The sequence below is a fragment of the Sus scrofa genome, chromosome 9 (genome assembly GCF_054392235.1).
Source record: "Sus scrofa isolate SSC_HxYL_T2T_F1_AM1 chromosome 9, Sscrofa_HxYL_maternal_Yorkshire_Landrace_v2.0, whole genome shotgun sequence".
NCBI classification, from domain to species: Eukaryota; Metazoa; Chordata; class Mammalia; order Artiodactyla; family Suidae; genus Sus; species Sus scrofa.
The window spans coordinates 79,752,447-79,778,075 of record NC_139391.1 but is presented as its reverse complement, the minus strand read 5'-3'; the positions used below and the strand labels follow the sequence as shown (position 1 = coordinate 79,778,075).

The 25,629-nt window shown below is 37.0% G+C and overlaps 1 protein-coding gene across 1 annotated transcript in view; it reads right to left on the bottom strand.

The window, feature by feature from the left end:
- ASB4 (ankyrin repeat and SOCS box containing 4) overlaps positions 1–25,629 on the bottom strand; it is a 431,270-nt gene that overhangs the window by 305,245 nt on the left and 100,396 nt on the right. The window contains exon 2 of the mRNA XM_084977062.1: positions 16,425–16,613. Coding sequence (XP_084833188.1) covers positions 16,425–16,521 — 97 coding nt within the window. The 5' untranslated portion in view covers positions 16,522–16,613. The remainder of the gene's footprint in view (positions 1–16,424; positions 16,614–25,629) is intronic.

Sequence of the window (25,629 nt, the reverse complement as noted above, 5' to 3'; positions counted from 1 at the left end):
AAGACCTACAGCTCTCAGAAGCTAGTAAGCTGTTTACCAATTGCAAAGATTCCTCAATTTTATTTTATGTTTGCAGAGATACTAAGCTGTGAATGCCCACAAAACACATAAAAGCTGTTTGTGCTGGAGTGCTGCTGAGGATAACACATAATCTCTGGGTTCTTAGAGAGAAAATTTTGCATGATGAATCATGCAGACAAAGCTTCAGTTACAGGAAAACCAGAGGAAAATAATCTATCTAAAGAAAAACAACATTCTTGCCTTTTAAAAAACTTGTTTACTTGTCAAGTAGAATTATAGAATTTTTAAACTGGAAAAAGGTTTTGACTTAAGTGTATCAAACTTACTCATTTAAGAAAAAAAGTACCAAGAACAGATAACTTGTGTGACTTGCTCAAGATTCTACAGTTAATTAGTGGCAAAATAGAGACTCTGATCTAGTGTCAAGCTTCATATTTTAGCTTTTGAACAAGGTGATTCTGCCTCTCTAGAGTAATTGTTTTACATCTCCTCTCCCTGAACAGACTTCTCAGAGTAAAGAAAACAATAGGCAGTCCCTTGATTGTGCACGAGAAAGTTATCCTGCTCACTTTAAAGTGGATAAATTTTTGAAAACTTTACAGATTTGTAAAACAAGCAGTGTTCAATTATTGTTTTATATATGATATTCTGTTTATGGTCTCTGTGTATTTGAGGGATTCGCAAGCTGACACAGAGTTCATCCTTTGGCAAATATTTTAAGAATGCTCTTTCAGAAAGGAATCAACAAAAACGGCTTCAAACAGCAAAGCACATTTAAAAGCTATAAACATTTTTCTGGAGAATCAAAACTAAAGCCATGCTGCTACTGGTCTTTTCTGATCTGTCTTTAACACACTAGGCCTCATGATGGCAGTGTTCCTTGGTAAATGAACCTGGAAAAATAGCTGCTGTATTCCCAGGAAAAAAACAACCCGAGCCAATGCAGACAAAATGTGATCTTGATTAAACCACAAATATGGATTAAAAATTTAGGGGTTTCATCCACCTAAACCATATCTTTCGTGATCATATTTTCCTACATGAATTTCTCTGTTCAGAATTTGCCATGGATCAGAATGAATTTCAAGGTGTGAATGGCTAACAAATACATAAATACAAGTTAAACGTTGTTTGGATGGGGCGGTTGTCAGTTTACTGTTTGTCTTCACTGCAACGGTGTTAAGAAGAGGACTTAAAATAATAAACTAAATATATTTTGCACTGTGTGTCTTTAGATTTTTTTCCAGATCATTATTGTCTTAGAAGTCTCTGTCTTGGGTGTGGGAAAGCAAGGCGAGTCTGCTTCTCATGCTTACAATTTTCCTCTTAGGCTGAAAATATTCCCTATAAGATGAGAGTGAGATTTTCTGAGTCTCTTCTAAAAAGGCGTGAAGCTACAGATGGAGGTTAAAGCAGCAGCTACTGTCAGTCAAGGCTCCAGGCAAGACTGTGAAATCAAAGATTTGTTCCTGTTTCTCAGCCCTGGTCCTTTCTAGTGTCTCTTAACGCTGCCCCTTGATAGCGCCAGGGGGTAAAAGAGCTAGTCTCGTCCTCCAGATCTTCTTTCCATTTCTTGATCTTTTCTAGGTGGATTTTGTATTTTAAACATGGGCTGTGTACTTTCTATAAATCTCACAAGAATGAATGTCAGTCACCTGAAAGGGAACACTCTGGGACAGGCATGCAATGTACACCTAACTCATACAGCTAACAGCCTTAGCCAGAAGCTCTTGGGTGACACTCTAGGCTTGCCTGGCAGACCTGCCACCACATACCATAAATAAACAATGACTGACAGAGTTATTATTTATGTATCTGACACTCTGGTAGGTGTGGCAGCAAAATGAATAGGCTCCCCCCCCGGCCCCCCGTACTTATAGTCGATTCAAGGAAATGAGACAATTTCCACTGCACAACAGGGCCGAATAGAAGTTACTGAGAAAATACAAAACACAGGAGGTGAGGGGCTGGGCATTATAAAAGAGAGCGCTCACATCTTCTGGTTGAAGGATGGAGAAAGATTTCACAGGGGGAATTATATTTGATATTGATAGGAACCAAAACCATTGGGTAACGATGTGTTTGGTTACTCTGCAGCCCCAACCAGAAATGTGCTCTCCCTTAAATCTCCATTCACCAAAGGCTCTCCCCTGTCTTAAGCTATGTCAACGGTCTCTCCTGAATGAGGCCACAGGGGAGAGAATGGTAACCCAATTTTACTAAAACAGAACGAATACAAACAGGGGAAGTAGAAGGTTACACTGGAGGCCTGATTTGAGTCTATCATTACAGGAGTCCTTGAATGCAGAGAGAGCAGTTCCTATAAAATTCCATAGGCAATGGGGGTCACTGAGGACTGCCAAGACTCCCAACTATATCCAGCTAGGCACAGGGAGGAACTGTGAAAGAAAAGCTAGTCATTAAATATAATTGATGACCTATCGTATTCTACTGGCAGACTGCACTATTATAACAGTTCTCAAACTTTAAGGTACTTCAGAACCCTCTGGAGGCTTGTTACATTGCAGACTGCTGGGCTTCAATTCTCAAAATTCTGATTACGTTCAGGTGAGACCTGAGATTTTGTTCAATACCAATGCTGCTGGTCTGAGGACCATGCCTAAAGAACAATTTGTTTATGGGCACTATAGAATATTTGCCAGGTTAGAGAAAGCCAATTCATCCTAAGGATCATACCACAAAAATACCCCCAAGTCCTTCTTCCCTGATGATTATTTCTATATTTCTATATTTGACCAGGGACATCACGATATTTTTTTTTTTATCTTAACCACATGCCTGTTTGGGATTTTTTTAAAAAGCCATTTTAATGTTGAAAATATAGCATACAATGATATTAAAGTGAGTTTTTAAAATTTGTTTAATCTCTATCGCAGACCTCATTGATCTGAAACTGTATATTGAGTGATCATAAACAGTTATTGGGAGCTAAAATAACTTACAATGTGGAAAGAAAGGTACAAAAAGAAAAAAAATTTAAGTGATGATGAGTGATTATCTCAATTGGTAAATTTTATTTCTTTGAAATAATAAAATATACAAGACATTAAGCGCCACAGTCTATGTATATCTAATTTTTATATTTTGGCCCAAAAAATAAGGAAAAATACAAATGGCCAAGAAATATATATAAATGGTTGGGGTAATCATTCAACTCAATAGCCAAGAAAATGTTAATGGGCTAAAGTCCAGGACATGTATGCTCCTGGGAGCAAATGTGAGATCAAGAAACTGTATCAATGTGACCATGTGATATACAGGCGGGGCCAAATCAGTTATGGGTGTGCCTTGGCTTTTTGCAAATACCACACATAAAAATCCAGCTTTACAGAAAAGGTCAAGGGTCATTGAATGTGAAAGCTGGAAGGAGCACTTGAGGTAATTTACGGCTTTATTTTACAGTTGTCAAAGGCGAAGTCTAAAGAGGAAATGTGCCCAAAGCTACCCAGTTTCTTCTTTCTCTCCCCCATCCCACCTAACTTGATAGTCAGTGAGTAAACACCCTTCCCTTCTCTGATTTCCCACACCATTCACGGGCGAGACCACAGTGAGGCAGTTGCTTACACCAGCCTTCGAGTCCCTCACTATTGTTCCCCATCTGTTGGTTCTGTCTCTCCAACAATGATTGCAAATGCCTCAAAAACACGAGCCGCTTCTTCATCCCTCTCCTGAATTCCCTATGGATACATTAAGGGGCTGATTATTCCATTTATAAAAAAAAGAAAAAAAGAAAACAGAAAGAAAGAAAAGAAAACTCCAAATTACAAAAGCATTCACAATAGGATCTGTATTCTATAGGCTCTTTCAGGTTGCAAGAGCAATGGAGACCAATCGTGCTTTCCTCATTAATGGGGGTTTTTTGTGAGGACAAACAGGATGCAGACGCAGCAGCTGCACACACAGCCGGCCCCACGGGGAACTCCTTGCTGTCTGTTATTGTCCTGGATGAACCTGTAGCTCCTATGGCCCTGCAGCTGCTCTCCTGACTTAACTGCTCACCCTCTCTGTGCCTCCAGCCCTTCACCTTTAAAATGGAGATCACCATAATACCTACCTCACTGGCCTGTTGTGAGGATTAACTAGGTTGACACACGTAAAGCTCTTACAAGGAGTGTTTGGGGCATAGTAAATGCTAGAAGATGTTGGCTGTCATTATGAATTCAGTGTAGCCCCCAGATCTCCTTGAATGTGAGGGTTCTGGCTCCTCTGAATGATACAGAGGCACAAAATTCCCTTTTTGTCTTCTCTCAGAAGCAGGCTTTTTTCCCTCATGGTTTCTGCTCACTGGTATCATTACTGCCCTGGTAGAGAGAATCAGCTCACTACCCTTTGCTTCAAAAAAGGCCTTGGGAACCAGTGATTCCATGGACGTTCGCCACTGGTGAGCAATCATTTATTCCAGTGCCAGACTGCTGGAAGATTGAGAGAGGAAATGGAGGACTTATCAGACCAGCTTCTCTCTAAGTTTAGGCAAACCTTGGCTTAACTATAAGATGGCTAAATTCTGCAAACACTGTGAGATGGGAAATAGAAATTTCTAGGGGGGGAGTTCCCGTCGTGGCGCAGTGGTTAACGAATCCGACTAGGAACCGTGAGGTTGCGGGTTCGGTCCCTGCCCTTGCTCAGTGGGTTAACGATCCCGCGTTGCCGTGAGCTGTGGTGTAGGTTGCAGACGCGGCTCGGATCCCGCGTTGCTGTGGCTCTGGCGTAGGCCGGTGGCTACAGCTCCGATTCAACCCCTAGCCTGGGAACCTCCATATGCCGCGGGAGAGGCCCAAGAAATAGCAACAATAACAACAACAACAACAACAACAAAAAGACAAAAAAGACAAAAAAAAAAAAAAAAAAAAAAGAAATTTCTAGGGGGACCAAAGCTGAAATTTTATTCTTGGACCCATGTGACTCTGCAGGAATACTCCTTGGGGCCAACTGCAAACTAGCTGAGGCTCTCTGCAAAAAGGCTCTCTTGCAGTTAACCCTGCTGTTGAATTTGGAGCCTGTCCTGAGCCTTCTTCCTCCAGGCTATGCACGTGGACCTTGGCAGAACATCCTCAAAACCCCTATTAGTGAGAGCTGACTGCTCTCCCCTGTGAACACAAGTATTACATTGCAGTGAAATGCAAATCCAGATTTATGGCACTGTGGTTCCAGAGGAATCACAGAGATACAGAATCTTGTCTCCCCCGGTAAATTGGAGCTACAAACTTTTCCAGATTGCTCAGGATTCTGCACAGGAATGGCCACATAATTTGTAAGGCCCAGTGCAAAATGAAAGGATGGGATTTTTTTGTTCAAAAATCATTAAGACGTCCAAGATGATAACAAGAGAACATTAATCCAAGTACAGGATCTTTCAGGACACAGGGCCATGGGCAACTGCCCAACTCACATGCCTGTGAAGCTAGATCTGATTCCAGATGTCATTGAAAAATGCTATTTTTCATTGTGGTTTAAACACATCCTATGGCCTATGGGGAGAGAATAAGAGTACAGACATCAACCCTGTTCCTGCAATTCCTGCAGCCCTGAGGACAACCATCTGATTCTATCGGATGGGGGTAGAATCAAAATGAGGCAGGTTGCTGAGCCCCTGCTGAGCTTTATTACTGATATTGTGAGTCCTCCTGCCCACCACCACACACCCACACACCACTCTGCTAGCAGTCTGAGGACACTTGCACTCCCCCTCTAGTCTTTGTGGTTTCTGCTTTGCATCCACTAAGAGATCGAATGGTATAGTGCTTGAAACCACAGACTCAATACCACTGCTAGTTATGCAACCTTGGGCAAGTTATCAGTTTCTTCAAGTATCAAATGTGAATAATAGCAGTAGCTAAGAAAGCATAATAATGTTAGTACTCATAAAATACTTGTAATTGTCCCAGGTACACAATAAACGCTCTACAGATCTTAGCTGTTATTAACCTGCCACTTTTGTCCAGTTGTACCAATTCTTCTATCGCCACCACCACTGTTCTCTGGACTCCTACTAAAGTCCATGCTGGAGCATTACTCAATTGAGACAAGAGAGCACTAGGTCAGGACTTCAAAGTCATTAAGGATCAAAATGTAGATATTTGTTTATACTTCCAAATGAGGTTAGTTACATACATTCCAAGAGACACACTGATAGCAATGGAGGACCTCTGTTTCTCTTACAAAAGTAATTGCTAAATGTAAATATTTTAAGTTCAGTACAATCCTACTTTGGTATTTCTTCATTTTTTAAATATACTGGGGCCTGAAGGAATGGAGGGGGCCTCTTCAGCAATGTCAAAGGTCCTTGACACAGCCACTCCTGACCTTCCTCCTCTTTCCATTAATTAGAAGGGCAAGAAATGGAATCCACATTATTTTGCAAATGAGGAAGCCCACAGGAAAGAGATGGGAAAATAACACGGGCCCCAGAGCAAGAGGCTGGGGATCAAAACTGACTCAAACTGCAGCCCTGTTTTCTGTGGGGCCAGCCTTGTCCTTGAAGAGAGCATCTGTTTTTCTGTAGAATGGATTAAATGTACTTTCTAAGTCACAGGGCTGCTAGATCTTTTGGAAAACACAGTGAGAACAGAGCCAAAGAGGAAAACAGGAGACATTTCAAAGAGGTCATCAAGAACCAAATCACTCTGGTATCAAGGAAGATGAAAAAAGGAAATGTGGCATAAAATGGGAGTTGAATTTAAGGTTCTAGAAGAAAATAAAAAGTTGAGCTTACTTTGTAAACACTATAATTGTGTGAATTTCTTTCTCATGTTTGGTGATAGATTAGAAAGGAATTTTAAATTAAACACAAATATCTTTCCTAAAGGAGGGGTAGAGGGAAGGGAAGAAAACTCTACCTTCAGTTTCAAATGGATGGAGCAGTACTTTAAGAAGGCCTATCCTGTAAGGCGAAAGTTACCAGCCATCAGTTACCACAGATGGAAGGTCTGTCCAAACAGCAAACAGGAAATCAGGAAGTAGCTGCCACTGAGGCCTCTGCATGGCTTTACTGGCCACCCAGAGGTGCAGGGGTAGAGAGGGAATCTTGAGCAAATCTAGTACCCTCTGCTTGATAGATAAAAAGAGAATTTTATTGCATAAAGTTTATAAATGTGGCCCTTGATACATATGTTTTTTTTTTTTATTTCAGTGGAAAAACGGTATTTTATTTGCTCAGATCTTTGCATTTTGAGAGTCTTAAAAATGAGCGTAAAAGAGCTTTTATTGCAGCATAAAGATCAAAGACAGCTGATTTCCTCCCATAGCTATTTATTCAGGTGTTTTTCCCCTGGAATGTTATTTCCTTCTTCTTCTTTTCAAAATGGTGCCCAGAATGAAAAAGCAATCTGTATTTAAATGTTTTCATTATATTTCCTTTGCTATTCAAGAAACTGTGTGTGCCCAGACATTCAATGGTCAGATTACACTTATAAGAAAACTAGAACAAATATTCAGAAATTGTATACCTGTAATTTGGAGGAATGTATTTAAAATTAAAAAAAAAAACAACTTTTTCCAAGAAGAAGCTCTGTGCACTGTATTAGGATGGGCTACTCCAATTCAGAATCTGTTGCCATGGTGACCGACCTGGTGCCTTGTGGGTTCTGTAAGAGAGGCTAGTGTGGTAATTATATAAGCTGAAGTGCTGCTGAATAACCCCAGGAAGGCAGGACTGCCACAGCGCAATTTCTAGGAAACCACTATTTTAAAATTCATACATCATAATACCTTCTTTTATATGGAAATCTACCATTTTGTATTTTTTGTATATAAATCTGATAAGACTGATATAGCAGAAAATAAAGTTTACTAAATTCTGAACATCAGAAATATGCCAAATGAATTCTATTATATACTAATTAATTAATTTCCAACAATTCTATTTTTTATGATTGGACAATGAGCCAGCAATTTAATGGCTTATTGTTTTTCACATATACCATGTGTGACTTAGTACTTTTCTTTAATATATAATATATAATAATTATAAAAGTATAAGTAGGTAATTGATTAGAACAATAAATCAACGCCATTTTTAAATTAAATAAACAAGTTAAACTGGTTAAGTGTAAAGTGCAATTAATACATAGATTTCAATAATTTCAATGAAAAATATATTTAAGAAGAATAAATATAAAACTTCTCAATCTTTTTCACATTTTACATTTCACACTGTCACACACAGTCAAAGGCCATGTTTCTGGGAGATAGATCATCACCTGACACATAGGAAATTGGTTTCTGATGATAATGTAATGTTATTCCTTTATTCAGCAAACAGTTACTTAAAGAGAAAAGTATATATTTCACCTTAAACAAGTCTTTTCACATCCTTGGGACTTCAGTTTCCTCATCTGTAAAACAACAGTTCGCACTGAGGGCCTTTCCAGATCAAAAATTCCACAGTTCTGGTACTCACAAGATAAAATATTCTGTATACCAGTTGTTTAGAACTTTTACTTTAAAGTAGGAAAACTACTATTTATTCAATACTGACCATATACTTGACACTCTGTTTGACATTTTATTTATATTACCCGTGGCAGTATAAGGTAGGTACTGTATTTCCACTTAACAAAGAAACAGGATATATATAATTTGCATCTGTCCAACTCAAACTTAATGTACTTTGTCTTACACCATGCATACTAGTGAAGAATCTTTACCTATCTGTATGTATGGATGATTTTTTGTGATGATAAAAGAAATAGAAAGTACAATTGTGTGACATTTCAGAACTCTGAACCAGTGATTTTTTTTCATTATTAAAGAACTCTGAAACCAATGTAACAAAAGATTAAATTGAACTGTCATGAAATAGGGACTTCCTGATTCTTCCAAAGGTAATGGGATGTAGAAAGTGGGTACTACTTAGCATAAGGACAAGGCTAAAAATGGGACTTAGACATTCTCTTACTGTTTATCAGTACCCATTTCCATATGCAAGTGGTTAATCAGGGATCTAGGTCTGATCAACCTATAAAAAATTAAATGCCAGTAAAAATAATCATTGTAATTAGCCCTTAAAATGACAAATATGACTTCGTAAAGGCTTTCTTCATTAACCTGGTGTTTTTCCTACTGCTTCTCAGAAAGCACTTTCTCCCTCCCTGTATTTGAAGATGAGGCTGATAACGAAGAGGCCATTCAGGTATCCACGTTTATTTGCAAAATCATTGTGTATTCCACAAGCTCCCTCCATTACGTACATGGTCTTCTGTTCAGTAGTTTTACACACTTTTTACTGAATCAATACTGGCCCTTTCCTGTTCTGTCCAAAGAAGAGGCCCTCCAAATGCTTTATAACTCGATGAATGCGATTCTGGCTCTTTATCTTGGAGACTTTTTTGCCTCAAGTCCCAATGTTATACCCCATCTCGTTTTTTGTTGTGTGAGAGTGTCTGATGACAGATTTCATTTCCCAGAATTTATTACCTATTGTGTATATTGCAGTTCAGTCACAATGATCCCATCTGCATTTAGGTTGAATGGGGGGCCCCCACCCTGACCCAATTTAATAAAAAAATAATGAGGCCACTCAAAGCTCATAGATGTGTCAGCACTATGAAAAGGGTCTATAATCAATGCAAATGTGATGTTTTTCTGCTTTGTGGAGCACAGAGGTTTGACACCCATCTCTTTTGCTGGATCAAATCAGCTTCCCTCTTTGCTTTGAGAATCTAATGAAAGGTATGGACTCTCTTCTTCCGTCAAAAAAAAAAAAAAAAAAAAAAGCATGTGGCTGGATAATTTATTGAAATGTTAATTGGTGGGTCGTTTCATGCTCTATTTTTCCTTCCCTCCTGTTCCAAGAATGTGGTCAAGCCTCTTGAGATGTGAATTGTGCCCCTGAGGTTGTACAGAGCACAACCTGCCAATCCATTCATGGGAGGCCTCCCGGAAAGTTCGGAAAACTTTGTATTGCCCAAGGATGGCATGAGTAATGACCAAGTTTGGATTTCCTGCCATCTGAGGCAGAATGGGAGCTTGAGGTCAAGTTTAACTTGATTTAAAGTTTATTACATAATGTGATGTTTTTGCACACTTGTGTGTAGGTATGTAAGTTCTCATCCTCTCTATAATTCCTGAATTCACATACAATTTTATACAGCATTTCTGAAGATATATGACCTCCATCTCCCAATTCATCCAAACCCACTCTCTGAGGTCAATAATCAGAATTTTGACATTTATTAAACGGTTACTATTGAGTTTTAACAATGAATAATGCATGCATTTTTTTCATGAAGAGGAGTGAGGGTTGAGAGGTTAAATAACTTTCTCAAGGTCATACAAACTGTGTTGATGAAAAAAGGATCTGAATCCAGACACACAAGGGGTAGCAGTAAGCTGTAACACTGCACAAAAGCCATGGCTCAGCATGCTATCCTTAGGACTGAATGGTTTCTTTTATCATCCTTAGTTTCCCAAAAACACACTTTAGCAATCCCCACCCTGAACCTAGTCATAAGGTACCCAACCCTTATGTAGAGATCAGTCACCATTCACACTTTGTTAAATGAGGCGCCTGCTATGTGCCACCACCTGTGAGACCCAGGTCCCCAACATGCCATCCCAATCTCTTAAAAGAACTCTGCGGCCTTGACTGGCTATTTTACCTCTTCAGACTTCAGATTCCTTGTAAATAAAATGGGGGTGATAAAAATACCTATTACATGAGATTGTTGTGTGAATTATATCAAAAGCAGGGCACATGAATGACTTGGCACAGGACCCTGTCTATAACATTTCAATAAATGGCAGCTCATTGTTATAATTAAACTGCACTTCTCTAACTGCAAAGACTTGCCCTCAGCTGATCCTTCTTCAATAGCAGGAAAGGCTGTGGATCTGGGAGGTATTCTGTGACTCTTTCAGGCTTATAAATTCTTCCTCTATACTACCACAGTATTTTGAACATATTTCATTGCTGCTTTTTGGATTCCATAAAAACCATGTTTTCACATACCTGTTTTCCATGACTAGACTGATAGCATCATATAGCTCTTTGACATCTCAGTCTCTAGCACAGGAGCAAGCACTTAGGCCAGGAACTCCAGGGGGCACTTTTCATATTGTATTCATTGTAAATAATGCCTCACCCCTCCCCATCCAGTTGTGCCTTGCTGTGACCTAGGTATGGACATGAAATATGTCTATAATAATAATGATTCTGTATGTAGGAATACTAGGTATGAAATATTTGAAATGGAAGAGAAAAGAATGAAATACCATTAGTTTCAAATATTTTACTATCTAGCATTTTCCCCCAGCTTTATTGATATAGAATTGACACATACATATGACTCTTTTTTCTGATTCTTCTCAGGTATTGTTTGATTTTTTTTTTTTTTTACTATAACAGAAAACACAGAATATAGCAATATTTTAAAGGTAACACACATCCAGCCTTCAAGTGAATCAAAGATTTCAGTAGATGTTCTTTATAGAATTTAAGTTAGAATTTAATATTGAGAAAAATAACTTATCATTGACAATAAACATACAACTCCTTACCTTTCTCTAGTTTGTGTAAATTAAGATTATTTTAAAATAATGTCTTCAAAGCTAGTACACAGAACTCCTGTACCAGTCATTTAAATGAGTTCTCAAAGAGTTGAAAAGAATCCTGATTTCATTCAATTTACTATTGATGTGCCTCATGGAGAGAAAGGTTGACTATTAACAAAATAGTCTGACTTGAGGAAAGGTTTTGAAGAAAGAAAATGAAAAGCATTTAAATTTTAAAATGTAAATCATGCTTTTAGCTTTAGAATAGAATATAATTCAGGCCAGACTAATTTCAAATTTATGATAATTTCATTAGCAGCATTGAAGCTTTCCTTGATCCAATTGGTAAAAGAGTATCTTGCTAATTAATAATTACAAAATATGGGAGATATTTAAGGCATTGTTTTCAAGCACTATTTGCAATTGTTGTTTTCAAGCACCATTTGCTCACAAGCTGCTAATTATAATTTTAATTCATTTATTAATCTAGATCCAACAGAATCTCTGGTAATGTTGTACTATTCATTACTAATGTTATTGTAATTACTTAAAAATTACATAAATGCATTTATGTTTCAATAATATAATTCAGAAATTTTAAGGTAATTAAACTTCATTTTCTGGTATGTGTTAACTTTTAATTTACTCAAAAATATTTAAAAGACAACCTCTAAATTTATACTCTCAACTATGTAGTGAAGTATTGAACTGCTATGAAGAAGTAAATAAATAAAACATTTTTACAAGTATGTTGAAACCTGTCAATGAATTTTTCTAAGCTACAAAATTTTTATCCATCTGTCAAAACTTACATTCATCAGATAAAATAATTTGTTGAAGCTCTCTAATGCAATAGGGCATCTTTCCACTTAAATTAAAATTCTTACATGCCTATAACTGTCATAATTTACTTTTCTTTCTCAAACTGTCCATGTTAATTTCTGCAGTAAAATGGTAAGTAACAGTAATTATTATAATGGATGATTAATTGGGAGTCTGGGGTTAGTAGATGAAAACTCTTGCATTTGGAATGGACGAGCACAGGGAACTATATACCTAATATATATATATAATTATATACCTAATCACTTGTGATAGAACATGATAGAGGATAATGTAAGAAAAACAATGTGTGTATATATGTGTGTGTGTGTGTGTGTGTGTGTGTGTGTATGACTGGGTCGCTTTGCTATATAGTAGAAATTGACAGAACACTGTAAATAAACCCTAATAAAAATTTTTTTTAAATAATGGATGATTAAGTTGACGATAAATATCACTCCACGGTTGCTTTTCGAAATGGTACTATTTTTTTCTATCTCTATAGTTACATAGAGCTCACTGATTCTCCTGCCTTCCTTTTAAACCTCTTAAAAATCTTTTCAGAAGTCCCTCTGCGACCATTTTTTCTCTTTTCTCTGGGTTTCCCTTGGGATTCTCACCTACATTCTTTCTGTTCCCCCTCCTTATTCACCTTTCATCTCAACTGTTGCCATGGAGTCAACCATGGCAACAATTCCCCAATCAATAGCTGTCTGATTTCTCCAAGCAGCTCGATCCAATAGCTCAGTTTGTCTCTGTGGCATTTCTTTATATACATATAAATTCCAGTTTTAAGCATTCAAACACTTTATTAATTGATCCATATATTTTTGCCAAAATTAGTATTTCTTGCATGTAATTTTGTTATTCTCAGTAAACAAGGTTTGTTAAGAGAGTTTTAAATGATTTAGGTTTTATAGCTTATAAATCATTTATATAAAATAAACTCACAGAAATAAATGTTCTTTAGACTCTGATTCTACATTGATCCCATGTGGAAGCTCTCTCTTCTATAATGATTAATTAGAAATAATGGAAAAGATGTGTGATTTTAAAATCCATTACCACAGAGGAAAACATGAATTGGTAACTTTGGAGGAAACCTAGAAATATTTTAAAAGTGGAATTAAATATGAGGGGAAAAAATCTGCTAATACATACATAAGAAAAAGCTACTCCAAAGATGCTGCTCTGGAGACTGCTGGTTCCAGACAAAATGGAGTGAACACATTCCATTTTATTTCTCCCACTAATTTCAAGAAAACATCTTAGACAAAAAAAAAAAAAAAAAGTAAGACAGTTACAGAAGACTCTGAAGGGAGGAGAAAATAAAGTGGAATGGATAGCCATCTTAGAACTTGAGGAGCAATCTGGTAGTAAATTGCCTGAGTTTTTTCTTGCCCCATAAATACCTCAGCCTGACTGCTAGAGAACCTAGAAACATTAACAGTCACAGACAGAAAACAGCCCCAAGAAGAGTCTGCTTTTTCTAGCCATAGGGCCAGGGAAAGGTGGTTCAACAGGACACAAACTCCTTAACCATACCTGCCTGGGGATGAACATTAGGAGAAACACCACTCCCCTCCCCTACCACAATGAGCACTGCAGTAACAGACTGAGGGGGCAGAGCTCTGTTTACCATCCCTTCCACTGTAGTAATGAGGAGATGACCTTCACATGAGTCAGAGGGTGAAACTTTATCTCCCAAACCATGCCATGCAATAAAGAGGCAGTAGCCCCTCCACCTACCCAGACAGTGCTTGAGAGACTCTGGGATGCAGTATAGTCATCTGGTAAAACACAAACAGAGCAGATCAAAACAGCATGGCAGAGGCTTGATAAACTAAACTAACATTTGAACTACAGTACATATTAAAGAAAAAGAGTTATTTAATAGGAACCAAGGTCTATAACACAATACTCAAAATGTCCAGCGTATAGTACAAAACTGTCATACCAAGAACCAGGAAAGTCTAAACCAAATGAGAAAACAATCAACATATGAGAAGATCTACATGACACAGATGTTGAAACTGTCTGAAGAGGATTTTCAAGAAGCTGTCTAAAATTCTTTAATAAGCAATTATGAATGCTTTTGAAACACTTTTTTTTTTTTTTTTTTAGGGCTGCACTCATGGCATATGGAAGTTCCCAGGCTAGGAGTAGAACTGGAGCTGCAGCTGTCAGCCTACACTACAGCCACAGCAATGTGGTATGTGAGCTGCATCTGTGGCCTACACCACTGCTCACAGCAATACTAGATCCTGAACCCGCTGAGCAAGGCCAGGGATTGAACCTGTGTTGACATGGATACTAGTCAGGTTCATTACAACTGAGCCACAATGGGAACTCTTGAGACAAAAATTTAAAAACAGAAAATAATGCAAAGAAATAGAGGATATAAAAAATTAATTGGAAATTCTAGAACTGAAAAATACAATAACCTAAGTAAAAACCTCACTGGACAGACTCAATAACAAAACAGAGATGACAAAGTAAGAATCAGTGAAACTTAAGATAGGTTAACAGAAATTACTTAACGAAAAATTCATTAAGATTGACAGAACATTGTAAATCAACTATAACAGAAAAAATAAAAATCTTTTTTAAAAAAGACCAAAAAAATACATGAAGAAAATATTATTTGAATAAACTGGGCCCTAGAAACCTATAGGATAATAAGAAGAGAACTTTGGAGTTCCCACTGTGGCTCAGCAGATTAAAAACCCAACACAGTGTCCATGAGGATGCAGGTTCAATCCCTTGCTCAGTGGGTTAAGGATCTGGCATTGCTGGAAGCTGCAGTGTAGGTTGCAGATGAGATTTGGATCTGGTGTTGCCATGGCTGGGGTGTAGGCCTGCAGCTGAAGCTCTGATTCACCCCTATCCTGGGAACTTCCATATGCCACAGGTACAGCCATAAATTAAAAAAAAAAAAAAGCAAAAAACAAGAGACCTTTGATTCATGTTATCAAAGTCTCAAGAAGAAAAAAAAAAAAGAATGCAGTACTGAAAAAGAATTTGAAGAACTAATGGCTAAAAACATCACAAATTTGATGAAAGATATAAACCTACAGATTCGAGAAGCTGAGTGAACAGCAAACAGAATAAACCAAAGAAATCCATACCTAACTACAACATAGTCGAAATTCTGGAAACTTAAGACAAGAGGAAAACTTTGAAGACAGTTATTAAAAATTCAACATATCACTTACAATGATTCAAATAATAGCTGATTACTCATTAGCAGTAATGACAGTCAGAAGGAGTGACACAAAATTTTTCAAGTGCTGAAAGAAAAGAACTGTCAATCCAGAATATTATATCTGGTAAATAATATACTTCAGGAATAAGAAGAATTTGAAGATTTAAAAAATTAAGAGAAATTTTAAACAGCAGAATGAAAGAATAGCTAAAGGAAATTCTTCATACTGAAAGAAAATGATAATAGAAGGAAACCAAGACCATCAGAAAATGATAACATAAGGAAACCAAGACCACCAGAAAATGGTAACAGAAGGAAACCAAGACCATCAGAAATGAAGAAAGACAACTTAATATATGGTTAAGTCCAATGGATTATTTTTTTCTTGCAATTAAAAAAATCATATATAACAGCAATAACAATGTCTGATATGGTTCTCAGTGTGTGTAGAAGTAATATTTTAAGACAACTATGTCATAAAGGGGGAGAATAAAGTAACCTAAATGATAGTGTTGCATCCACATCACACATGAAGTAGTAAAATATTGATAAGAATAGACTACAATAAGCTACATATACTCATTGTAACCCTCGAAAAACCACTTTTAAAAAATTAAATGAAGGGACAGACTCAAGAGATAACACTACAGATAAATAAAAATGGAATGCAAAAAAAAATTGACAAGAACAGGGAAACAGAAGAATGAAAAAGAGAGGTAAACAAAGCAAATAATAAAGCAGCAGACATAAATTCTGAAAGATCAATAATTACCTTAAGCAGCAGACATAAATTCTGAAAGATCAATAATTACCTTAAGTATAAATGACCTAAACATATAAAAAAGTACAAGAAGCAAAAACTTACAAAAATGAAAGAAGAAATAGGAGAGTTTCTGCTGTGGTGCAATGGGGATCTGCAGCAACTCTATAGCACCAGGAAGCAGGTTGGGTCCCCAGCTCATCACAGTGGCTTAAAGAATCCAGCAATGCCATAGCTGTGGTGTAGGTCTCAACTGTGACTTGGATATGATCCCTGGCCCAGGATCTCTGTATGCTGTGGGGGATCAAAAAAAAGAAAAAAGAAAAAAAGAAATGAAAGGAGAAACAGAGAAATCCACGATTACAGTTGGGAAATTCAATACCTCTTTGTTAAAAATTAGTAAAAATAGTAGGAAAAGTGTCAGGAAAGATTTATGAGAATTAAACAATACCATCAATCAAAGAAATCTAATTGATACTTATAAGAACATTTCACCTTACAGCAGCAGAATACACATTCTTTTTAAATGTGCTTGGGGCATTCATGAAAGACTATTTCTTAGATCATAAAATGAACATTTATAAATTTAAAAGAATTGAGATCTTATAAAATATGGTTTATGATCATAGTAGAGATAAACTAGAACTCAATAACAGAAAGAAAAGGAAATCAAACAATCTGCATGTAAATAATTCATGTGTTTAATAAGTAGTCTCAAAGAAAAACTTTTTAAGTCAACTGAATTAAAATGAAAATGTATTGGAACTATAGAAAATGACAATGAGATATCACTACATACCAGAATGACTATAATTTTAAAAAAATAATGACAACAGCAAATTCTGGCAAGGATCTGGGGAAACTGGATTTTTCATACATTTCTGGTAGGAACATAAAATGGTACAGCTCTTCTGGGAAGCAGTTTGTTGGTTTCTCAAAAATATGTAACTATCACATGATCTAGCAATTGCACTCCTGGGCATTTATCTCAGAGAAATGAAAAACTTATGCTCATACAAAAATCTATAGATGAGTGTTCATAGATTTTTGTTATGATCAATAACTAGCATCAGTCCAGATGTCCTTCAACAGGTGAATGGTTTAATAAACAGTTGCATTGTTATGGTTACACTGACCATGGAAAACTACTCAGGAATTATTTTAAAATGAACTATTGATACATGCAACACTTGGATGAACCTCCAGGGAATTATGCTAAAAAAAAGGTCAATCCTCAAAACTGCATATTGCATCATTCCACTTATATGACATTTTTGAAATGACATAACTTTAGAAAAAAAGATAGATTAGTGGTTGTCAGGGAGTGGGGAAAACAAGGACAGGAAGGAGGGAGGCATGGACATAAAAGGGCAACGTAAGGACCATTGCGGTGGTGGTGTTGGAACTGTTCAGTGTCTTCACTGTGGTAGAGGATATATGAAGCTACAAAACTGATAAAACTGTATAGTATTTAATACACAAACACACACACACACAAGTGAGTACAAGTAAAACTGGGGACCTCTGAGTAAAATCAATGGATTTTATCAATGTTAATATCCTCCTTGTGATATCATAATTTTTCAAAATATTATTATTGAGGGAAACTGGTAAAGTATATAAGGGACCTCTCATTGCATGTGAATCACAATTATCTCAATAAAAATTTCAATGAAAAATATCTGTCGTATGTAGTTAAAGCAGTGCTACAGGGAAATTTATAGGAATAAAATATTTCACCTTTGCACCACATTACCAGTAATTTTTGCTCAGAAAGCCCTGATTATGCAGAAAGATGAAAATATTAATTGCTTCTGAACAAACACACCGTATATTTAAATGTAAAATGTAATACTTTTAGAAGAAAACATGAAGAAAATCTTTGTGACCTAGAGTTAGGTAAAGAGTTCTTAAATATGATGCCAAAGGCTTGATTGATAAAAGAAATAATCGCTGAATTGTAGTTCATCAAAATTTGAAATGCTTTTTTCTGCAAATTATCCTATTAAGAAGATGAAAAGACAAAACAAAGACTGGGAGATGGTATTTGCAAATCATGTATTGAGGAAGATATTCATATCCAGAATATGTAAAGAGCATTCTAAACTCAACAGTGAAACAAAAAATCCAATTAGAAATGAGTAAAAGATTTGAACAGTTAATTTACCAAAGAATGTATACGAAAGGCAAATATGTAGATTTTGTATCACTAATGTGAACAGACAGAAGCATGGCTTCCAAAAGATGTTGACCTACTAATCTCTGGACCCTGTGAATATATGATCTTACTTGTAAGAAAGGACTTAGGAAATGTAATAAAAGTTAAGGACCTTGAGACAGGGAGATTAGCCTGCATTATCCAGGTGGGACCAGTCTTATTATAATGAGTACTTAAAAGGTGAGAATCTTTCCTGGCTATAGTCAGAGATACATAACAACAGAAGAAGGGTCAAAGAAATGTGGCATTGCTAACTTTAAAGACGGAAGGAGGGCCAGGAGCCTCTGGTGGCCTCTAAAAGCTAGAAAAAAGCAAAGAAATAAATCTTCTAAAAAGAAATGAAGCCCTGCCTATATCATGATTTTAGCTTTGTGAGACCTGTGTCATACTTCTGACCTACAGAACTATAAAACAATAAATGTGTACTGTTTTAAGCTGCTAAAATTGTGGAAGTTTGTTATGACAGCAGTACAACAGTATTACAATCAGTCATGACAGAAATGCAATTAAAACCATGATGAGATACCACTACATGCCCATTAAAACAGCTAAAATTCAAATTACTGACAGTGGCAAACACTGGAGAGGATGTGCAAAACCGAATCTCTCATAAATTGCTAGTGTGAACATAAAATGACACAGCTATTCTGGGAAGCAGTTTGGGATTTTCCTAAAAACCTAAACATATCACATAAACAAGCAAATGTACTCTTGGACATTTATCCTAGAAAAATGAAAATTAATGTTTACACAAAAACCTGTAACGTTCATAGAAGCTTTACTTGTTTTTTTTTTATATAATTTTTTTTAATTTTCCCACTGTACAGCAAGGGGGTCAGGTTATCCTTACATGTATACATTACAATTACATTTTTCCCCCACCCTTTCTTCTGTTGCAACATGAGTATCTAGACAAAGTTCTACCTGTAATAGTCCAAAACAGGAAACAATCCAAACATCCTTCAATGGATGAATAAACAAATGGTGGTACATCCATACAATGAAATAATACTCAGCAATAAATAGAAACAAGCTACGGATACACACAACTTGGATGGCTCTCAAGAACACTGAGTGGAAAATAAAAGTCAGTTTCAAGGGGTTAAATACTGGAAGATTCCACTTGTGTAACATTTTCAAAGTGACAATCCATAGTGGTAGAGACCAGGTCAGTGGTAGCCAGGGGGTTAGCGTTGGGCATGTATGTGACTATTAAGGGATAACAGGAAGGACTTTATCTGCAATAACAGGACATTTCTGTATCCTGGTTGTTATCTGAATCTATGAGAAAATTTTATGGGACTACCTCACCTACAAATCACATACAAATAAAAACAATATATAGCAGCATCGTTCAAAATAGCCAAAAAGTGTGAACAACCCAAATGTCCAACATCTGATGAATGGATACACAAAATGTGGTATATCAATACAATGGAATGTTATTTGGCAATAAAAAAGAATAAAGTACTGATGCCTGCTACAAAATGGATGGCAGATCTTCAGAGACAGAATGGATTAGGCAAATCTACAGAGACAGAAGGTAAATCAGTGATTACCTATACTGCAGGATAGAAACTCAAAAGTGACTACTAATGGATATGGAATTGTTTTTTGGTTTTTGTTTTATCTTTTTTTTTGGGCAGTCATGAAAATGTTCTAAAATTAAATTGTGTTGATAGTTGTACAACTCTGTAAATTTATGACAAATCAGTGAATTGTGCACTTTAAATAGGTGAATTTTGCAGTATAGGAATTGTATCACATATGGTATGTGAATCATAATTTCAATAAAGCTGTTTTTAGAAAAAGGAGTGCATGCAAAAACTGGTGAAATCTGAATGAGGTCTGTACCTGAGTTAATAGTATTATGCCAACATGAGTTTCCTGGCTTTGATAGCATGTTACGTGTACTATACTGAGTGAAGGGTACATGGGATTCTCTATATGATTTGGTAACTTCTTGTGAGTAATAAATTATCTCAAATTTTAAAAGTTATTTTAAGAAAAGGGTGCTGCTCTATGCACCTGCTGAAAGACCTTTGAAGTAGGAAGGAGCCTTGGGGTAATGGACAGAAAGGTAACAGGTTATTACAGTGGGAACATCCTGGTAGATCAACCACCCCATGTTTCTCCCTGTGTAAAGAAACAAGCAAGAGTGGTGCCCTTCTTCAGGCAACAACAATACATGTAGAGGCCTCTACTGGAAAGCAAGGACCAGGACCTTAGAATATTGGTCACAATGAGGTCGAATGAGGATAGTCTATCCCTCCTGTAGCTGTAAGTACACCCCCACCAGTAGTCAATTCTGCCTCTCCCCCTAAGTGACTGCAGGCAGTCTGCCAGTGCATTCCCAGCATCACTTCATGAGTTTTCTCCATATGCAGGCTTGAATAAATTGATGGAGCTTTCCCAGGATGGCCTAACAGGGCATCACAAATACACAGATACATACATGACCACTCATAAGTTGAGATTTACCAGCATCATAAGAGAGAGGCACCAATCATGAAATAAGGCACATACAAAAAATAGTTAATAGAGTGGGCAGCAAAGGACTTTAGACACCATAATTACTTTAACACATTTCTTGAGGCTCTCTGATATATACCAGGTACTTTTTTAACTTCTGGAAATACCACAGTAAACACAAGAGGCAAGGTTGCTACCATCATGGACATTCCAATTTTTACTGATCGAGACAATAGCAACACCAAAAAAATAAGCAAAAGAAAATACCAGAGAGCAAAATATATTTTGGACAAAAATAAAGCAGAATAAGTAAGAAGTGGGGGAGAGAGAATGTGTGTGTGAAGGTGTTAAGTGCTGCTTTGGATAAGGTAGTCAGGGATTAACTCTCTGATGAAGAGGTAAGTTTTGAGTGGAGATCTGAAAAATGGGTGGGAGGAAGATTTACAACAACCAGGGGGAAAATAGGGCAAACAGGGCAAAGAAAAGGTGTATGTGTTTGGAGGGTTTGAAATGTTGACAACAGGAGGGAAACCAAAATGTTTAGAAAAGAATGAGCAAGGGGGGAAAAGTTCAGATAATCCACAGGACCCTGATCATTTAGGCCATTATAGGCCATTCTAAAAGACTTGTGGTTTTATTTTATTCTAAACTTAATTTATACAGTATGTTCCAAGAGAAGCAAAAGAGTATTTTAACCAGCAATTCTTTAAAAAGAATCAGCCAGCAAATCGTGTAAATTAAAGGATTCTTCTTTGAAATGAATCATTCAATAGATGAGTAGAATAGCAGATGGGACACACAAAAAAAGAGCAAATTAGTGAGTTGAAGGAAAAACCCAAATGTTTTGCCCCCCCAGAATAGAGGACACACACACAATAAAAAGATATAAAGTAAGACAAGGAAGACAGAGACTCAAGCAATCCATCCAGAAGATCCAAATTTTATCTAATAGAAGAGTTGGAAAATACTATTATAAAAGTCCTTTTAAGGAGTTCTTGTCATGGCTCGGTAGTAATGAACCTGACTAGTAGCCATAAGGATGCAGGTTCAATCCCTGGCCTCGCTCTGTGGATTAAGGATCCCACGTTGCCATGAGATTCAGGGTAGGTTGGTGTTGCTGTGGCTGTGGTGAAGCCTAGCCTGGGAACTTCCATATGCTGCAAGTTCAGGAAAAAGAAAAAGTCATTTTAGGGAAAATGGAGAAAAGACAACATTCAAAAAAACATAATAAATATTAAACAGAGCAAATTCTGCAGCCAATATAGATACCTATCAAATATCCATGGATCACTACAAAATTTGACAATATACTATAAAACAAAAGAAGATAGTTATTTTATAATCTTGAAATGTGAACAAGGCAAATCTTGCCCAAGAATAAAATTAGAGGTCAACCTCATTTAAGAACATAGAAGAAGAATCCTAAATAAAAATCAGCAAATCAAATCTGGCAGTGTATTTTTTAAAAAAATGAACAAGTGAGGTTTATCTCCATATATTAAGATTATTCACTATGTTTGTTTTTTAAAGTATATGTAATTTACCATGTTAACACATTAATGAAGCAATATGATTATGTCAAATGGCATAAGCAAAATTTTAGGTAGATTTCAACATACACTTAAACTTTAATTTTTTCAGCTATAAGAGATTAAAGAAAGTCTCCATAGAGACACCATTAAGTGAATGGGAGAAGAACAGGGAAAGGGAAAAAGCCAAGAAAGGATGTGATTTCATTTGACATCCCAGGCTGATTCAATCCAAGGGCACTCTGGAGCATTAATTACTCCCCAGACCATGTCCTTCCTTGAAGCAAGCAAACCAATCAGTGGTTTTAGGCCTAGGAGTGTCAGGTTGGGGTGGGAGGCAGAGGGCTAAGGGGGGGGGATATAAAACTCTCAAGTACTGCTGGCTCTGTACATGGGCTGACCTGGATCCAATACCAGGTCACAAATGCCAGCCTTTGACTGCAAAGCACTTAGCTGGAGACTGGGCACTCAGAGCACTGACAGTGTTGGCTACACTGCTATACCTCCAATACTCCCTTTTCTCACCACTAAGCAGCAGTTAGAGTTTTCCAGATGTTCTGCTGCCAGAGAAAATGACTATACCTTTCGAAAGTCCTAAGATCAACTTTTCATCATCCAGAGACACACTTCCTTTCACCAGTGGACAGAAATGGCATCCCTGAAACGCCTCTGTAAGACTGGGCAGCCATCCTGGTTTAAGATGACCTGGGCCATTGGAAAGCTGTGGAAGGCATATTTATGGCTGTCTTGGATCTTGAGTTCAGTGATTTTTTTCTGAGACAAGAACTGGCAGGCAATGCAGAGAATAGAATAGACCCAGGGTAGATTCAGAAGCTGGTTGGGAATGATCAAACATTCACATAATATACATAGGGGTTTCAGAAGTGTGTCATCCTCTTCCTCAGTCTCTGGTTGTCCTTTCATAGAAGGGTTAAGGCAGAAGTCCTAGGTGGTCCAGGAATAATTCTGTTCAAATGTAGTTTACCAATGTTTTCATTATTTACCTGATGCTATTCCTTTCTTTATGTAGAGCCTAGTTACTGACCTATATTAGTTTCTTCTCTCTGAATAACTTTTTTTAACATCTCAAACAGCAGATCTACTGGCAAACAAAACAAAGCAAAACAAACCCTCCTCAATTTTTTATTTGTTTGAGAGGTTCTTTATTTCTCCACTTCTAAAGAACGATTCTAAAGGCTATAGAATTCTGGATTGGGGGTTTCTTCTCTCAGTGCTTTATGTCTTTCACTTAACTCTCTTCTTGTTTGCAAGGTTTCTGAGAATCTGGATGTAATGCTTATATTTGCTCCCCTATAGATGCTTTTTTCCTCTGGCTTCGTTAAAGATTTTTTCTTTATCTTTGATTTTCTGAAGTTTAAATATAATATGCCTAGGTGTAGTGGTTTTTAAAATTTTTGGTTTTGGTTTTGTTTTTGTCATTCATCCTGCTTGGTATTCTCTGCACTTTCTAAAACTGTGGTTTGACTTCTGGTGTTAATTTGGGGAGAACCCTCAGTCATTAATGCTTCAAATATTGCTTCTGTTCCTTTCTCTCTCCTTCTCCTTCTGGTATTCCCATTATATGAATATGTGAGATCCTTTGTAGATACCTCACAGTTTTGGATTATTTTGTTGTTTTTCTTCAGTTTGTTTTCCTCTTTGCTTTTCAGTTTTGGAAGTCTCTATTAACAAAGTCTCGAGCTCAGAGATTCTTCCCTCAGCCAAGTCTAGTCTACGAGAGAGCCCATCAAAGCCATTCTTCATTTCTGTTACAGTGGTTTTGATTGTAAGCATTTCTTTTTGATACTTTCTTAGGATTCCCATCCCTCTGCTTACATTATCTGTCTGTTCTTGTATGCTGTCTGGTTGTTCCATTAGATCCTTTAGCATATTAGTCATAGATGCTTTAAATTTCTGGTCTGATAATTCTTGCCATATCTGACTCTGGTTCGATGCTTGCTTGGTCTCTTTAAAACTGTGTCTTTGCCTTTTAGTATGCCTTTAACCTTTTGCTTGATAGCCATACATGATGGGTATACCGGATGAAAGGAACAACTGTAAGTAGGCCTTTAGAGATAGGATGGTGAGGTGTGGGAAGGGGTGAGGTGATTAGGTCTCAGTCTTTTGGTTAGCCTGTGCCCCTGCATGGTGAACTTCACCAGGGCTTCTAAGTTCTTCCTCCCTCTTAGCTGGGACAGGATGGCTACAGGGAGCTAGAATTGAGTATTACCCATCCCCTAGAGAGGCTGGGCTCAGAAAAAATTTCACCAGGTTAGACTCTGGTAAAATTGCTTCTCTTGAGGGCAACCTCTGCTAGGAAGAATAGCATGCAATATTTCGAGAAGGTTACTTTCCCCCTCTCCATGCTAGAAAAACAGGGTATTTTTCTTTGACATTCACTGTGAGAACATGGGAAAACTTCTAGTGATAAAATTCACAAATGTATGAGATTGCCCTCCATGACAGGGAGTTTTTAATTTTTGGACTTGTCCATACTAAGCATCTAGTAAGTCCTTAACGATTACAGTTCAGGTTTTCCTACCATGGCATTGGTTTCCAAAGAGGTTTCTCCTCATGGGTTTCTGTTCCAGTAACTTGTAATTTTCTGTATCCATCGTCTATCACTTCAATGTGGGGGGGGGGGAAGCAATATACTTGGTGACCTGCTTTCTCTGATGGATCTAAATAGAGTTTGTGGTTCTTTAGACTATCCCTCTTTGTACTTGTTATTAGGACAGAGTGTTAAATATTCAGGAAGCTTGTTAAATATCCAGGACGGTAGCTGCCAAAAACCTAAGCCATATTTAATAATAGAATTTTAGAAACATCTCAGTTAAAGTCATTTCTTCTTTTTAAACTAATATTCGGTGTATCTTAGAGGGCTTAGATAATGCCCCCCCAAAGAAATAGAATATATTGGTAAAGAAGGGAGAAAACACTCTTTATTTCCATAAAATACAATTTTCTCCTAGAAAATTCAGAGCAATAAACTACAAACTCTTAGAAGTGTAAAGAAAGTTCAGTAAGGCATAAAATATCAGATCAATCTTTGAAAAGATTTCCATATACCAGTAAAAACAAAGTATAATAT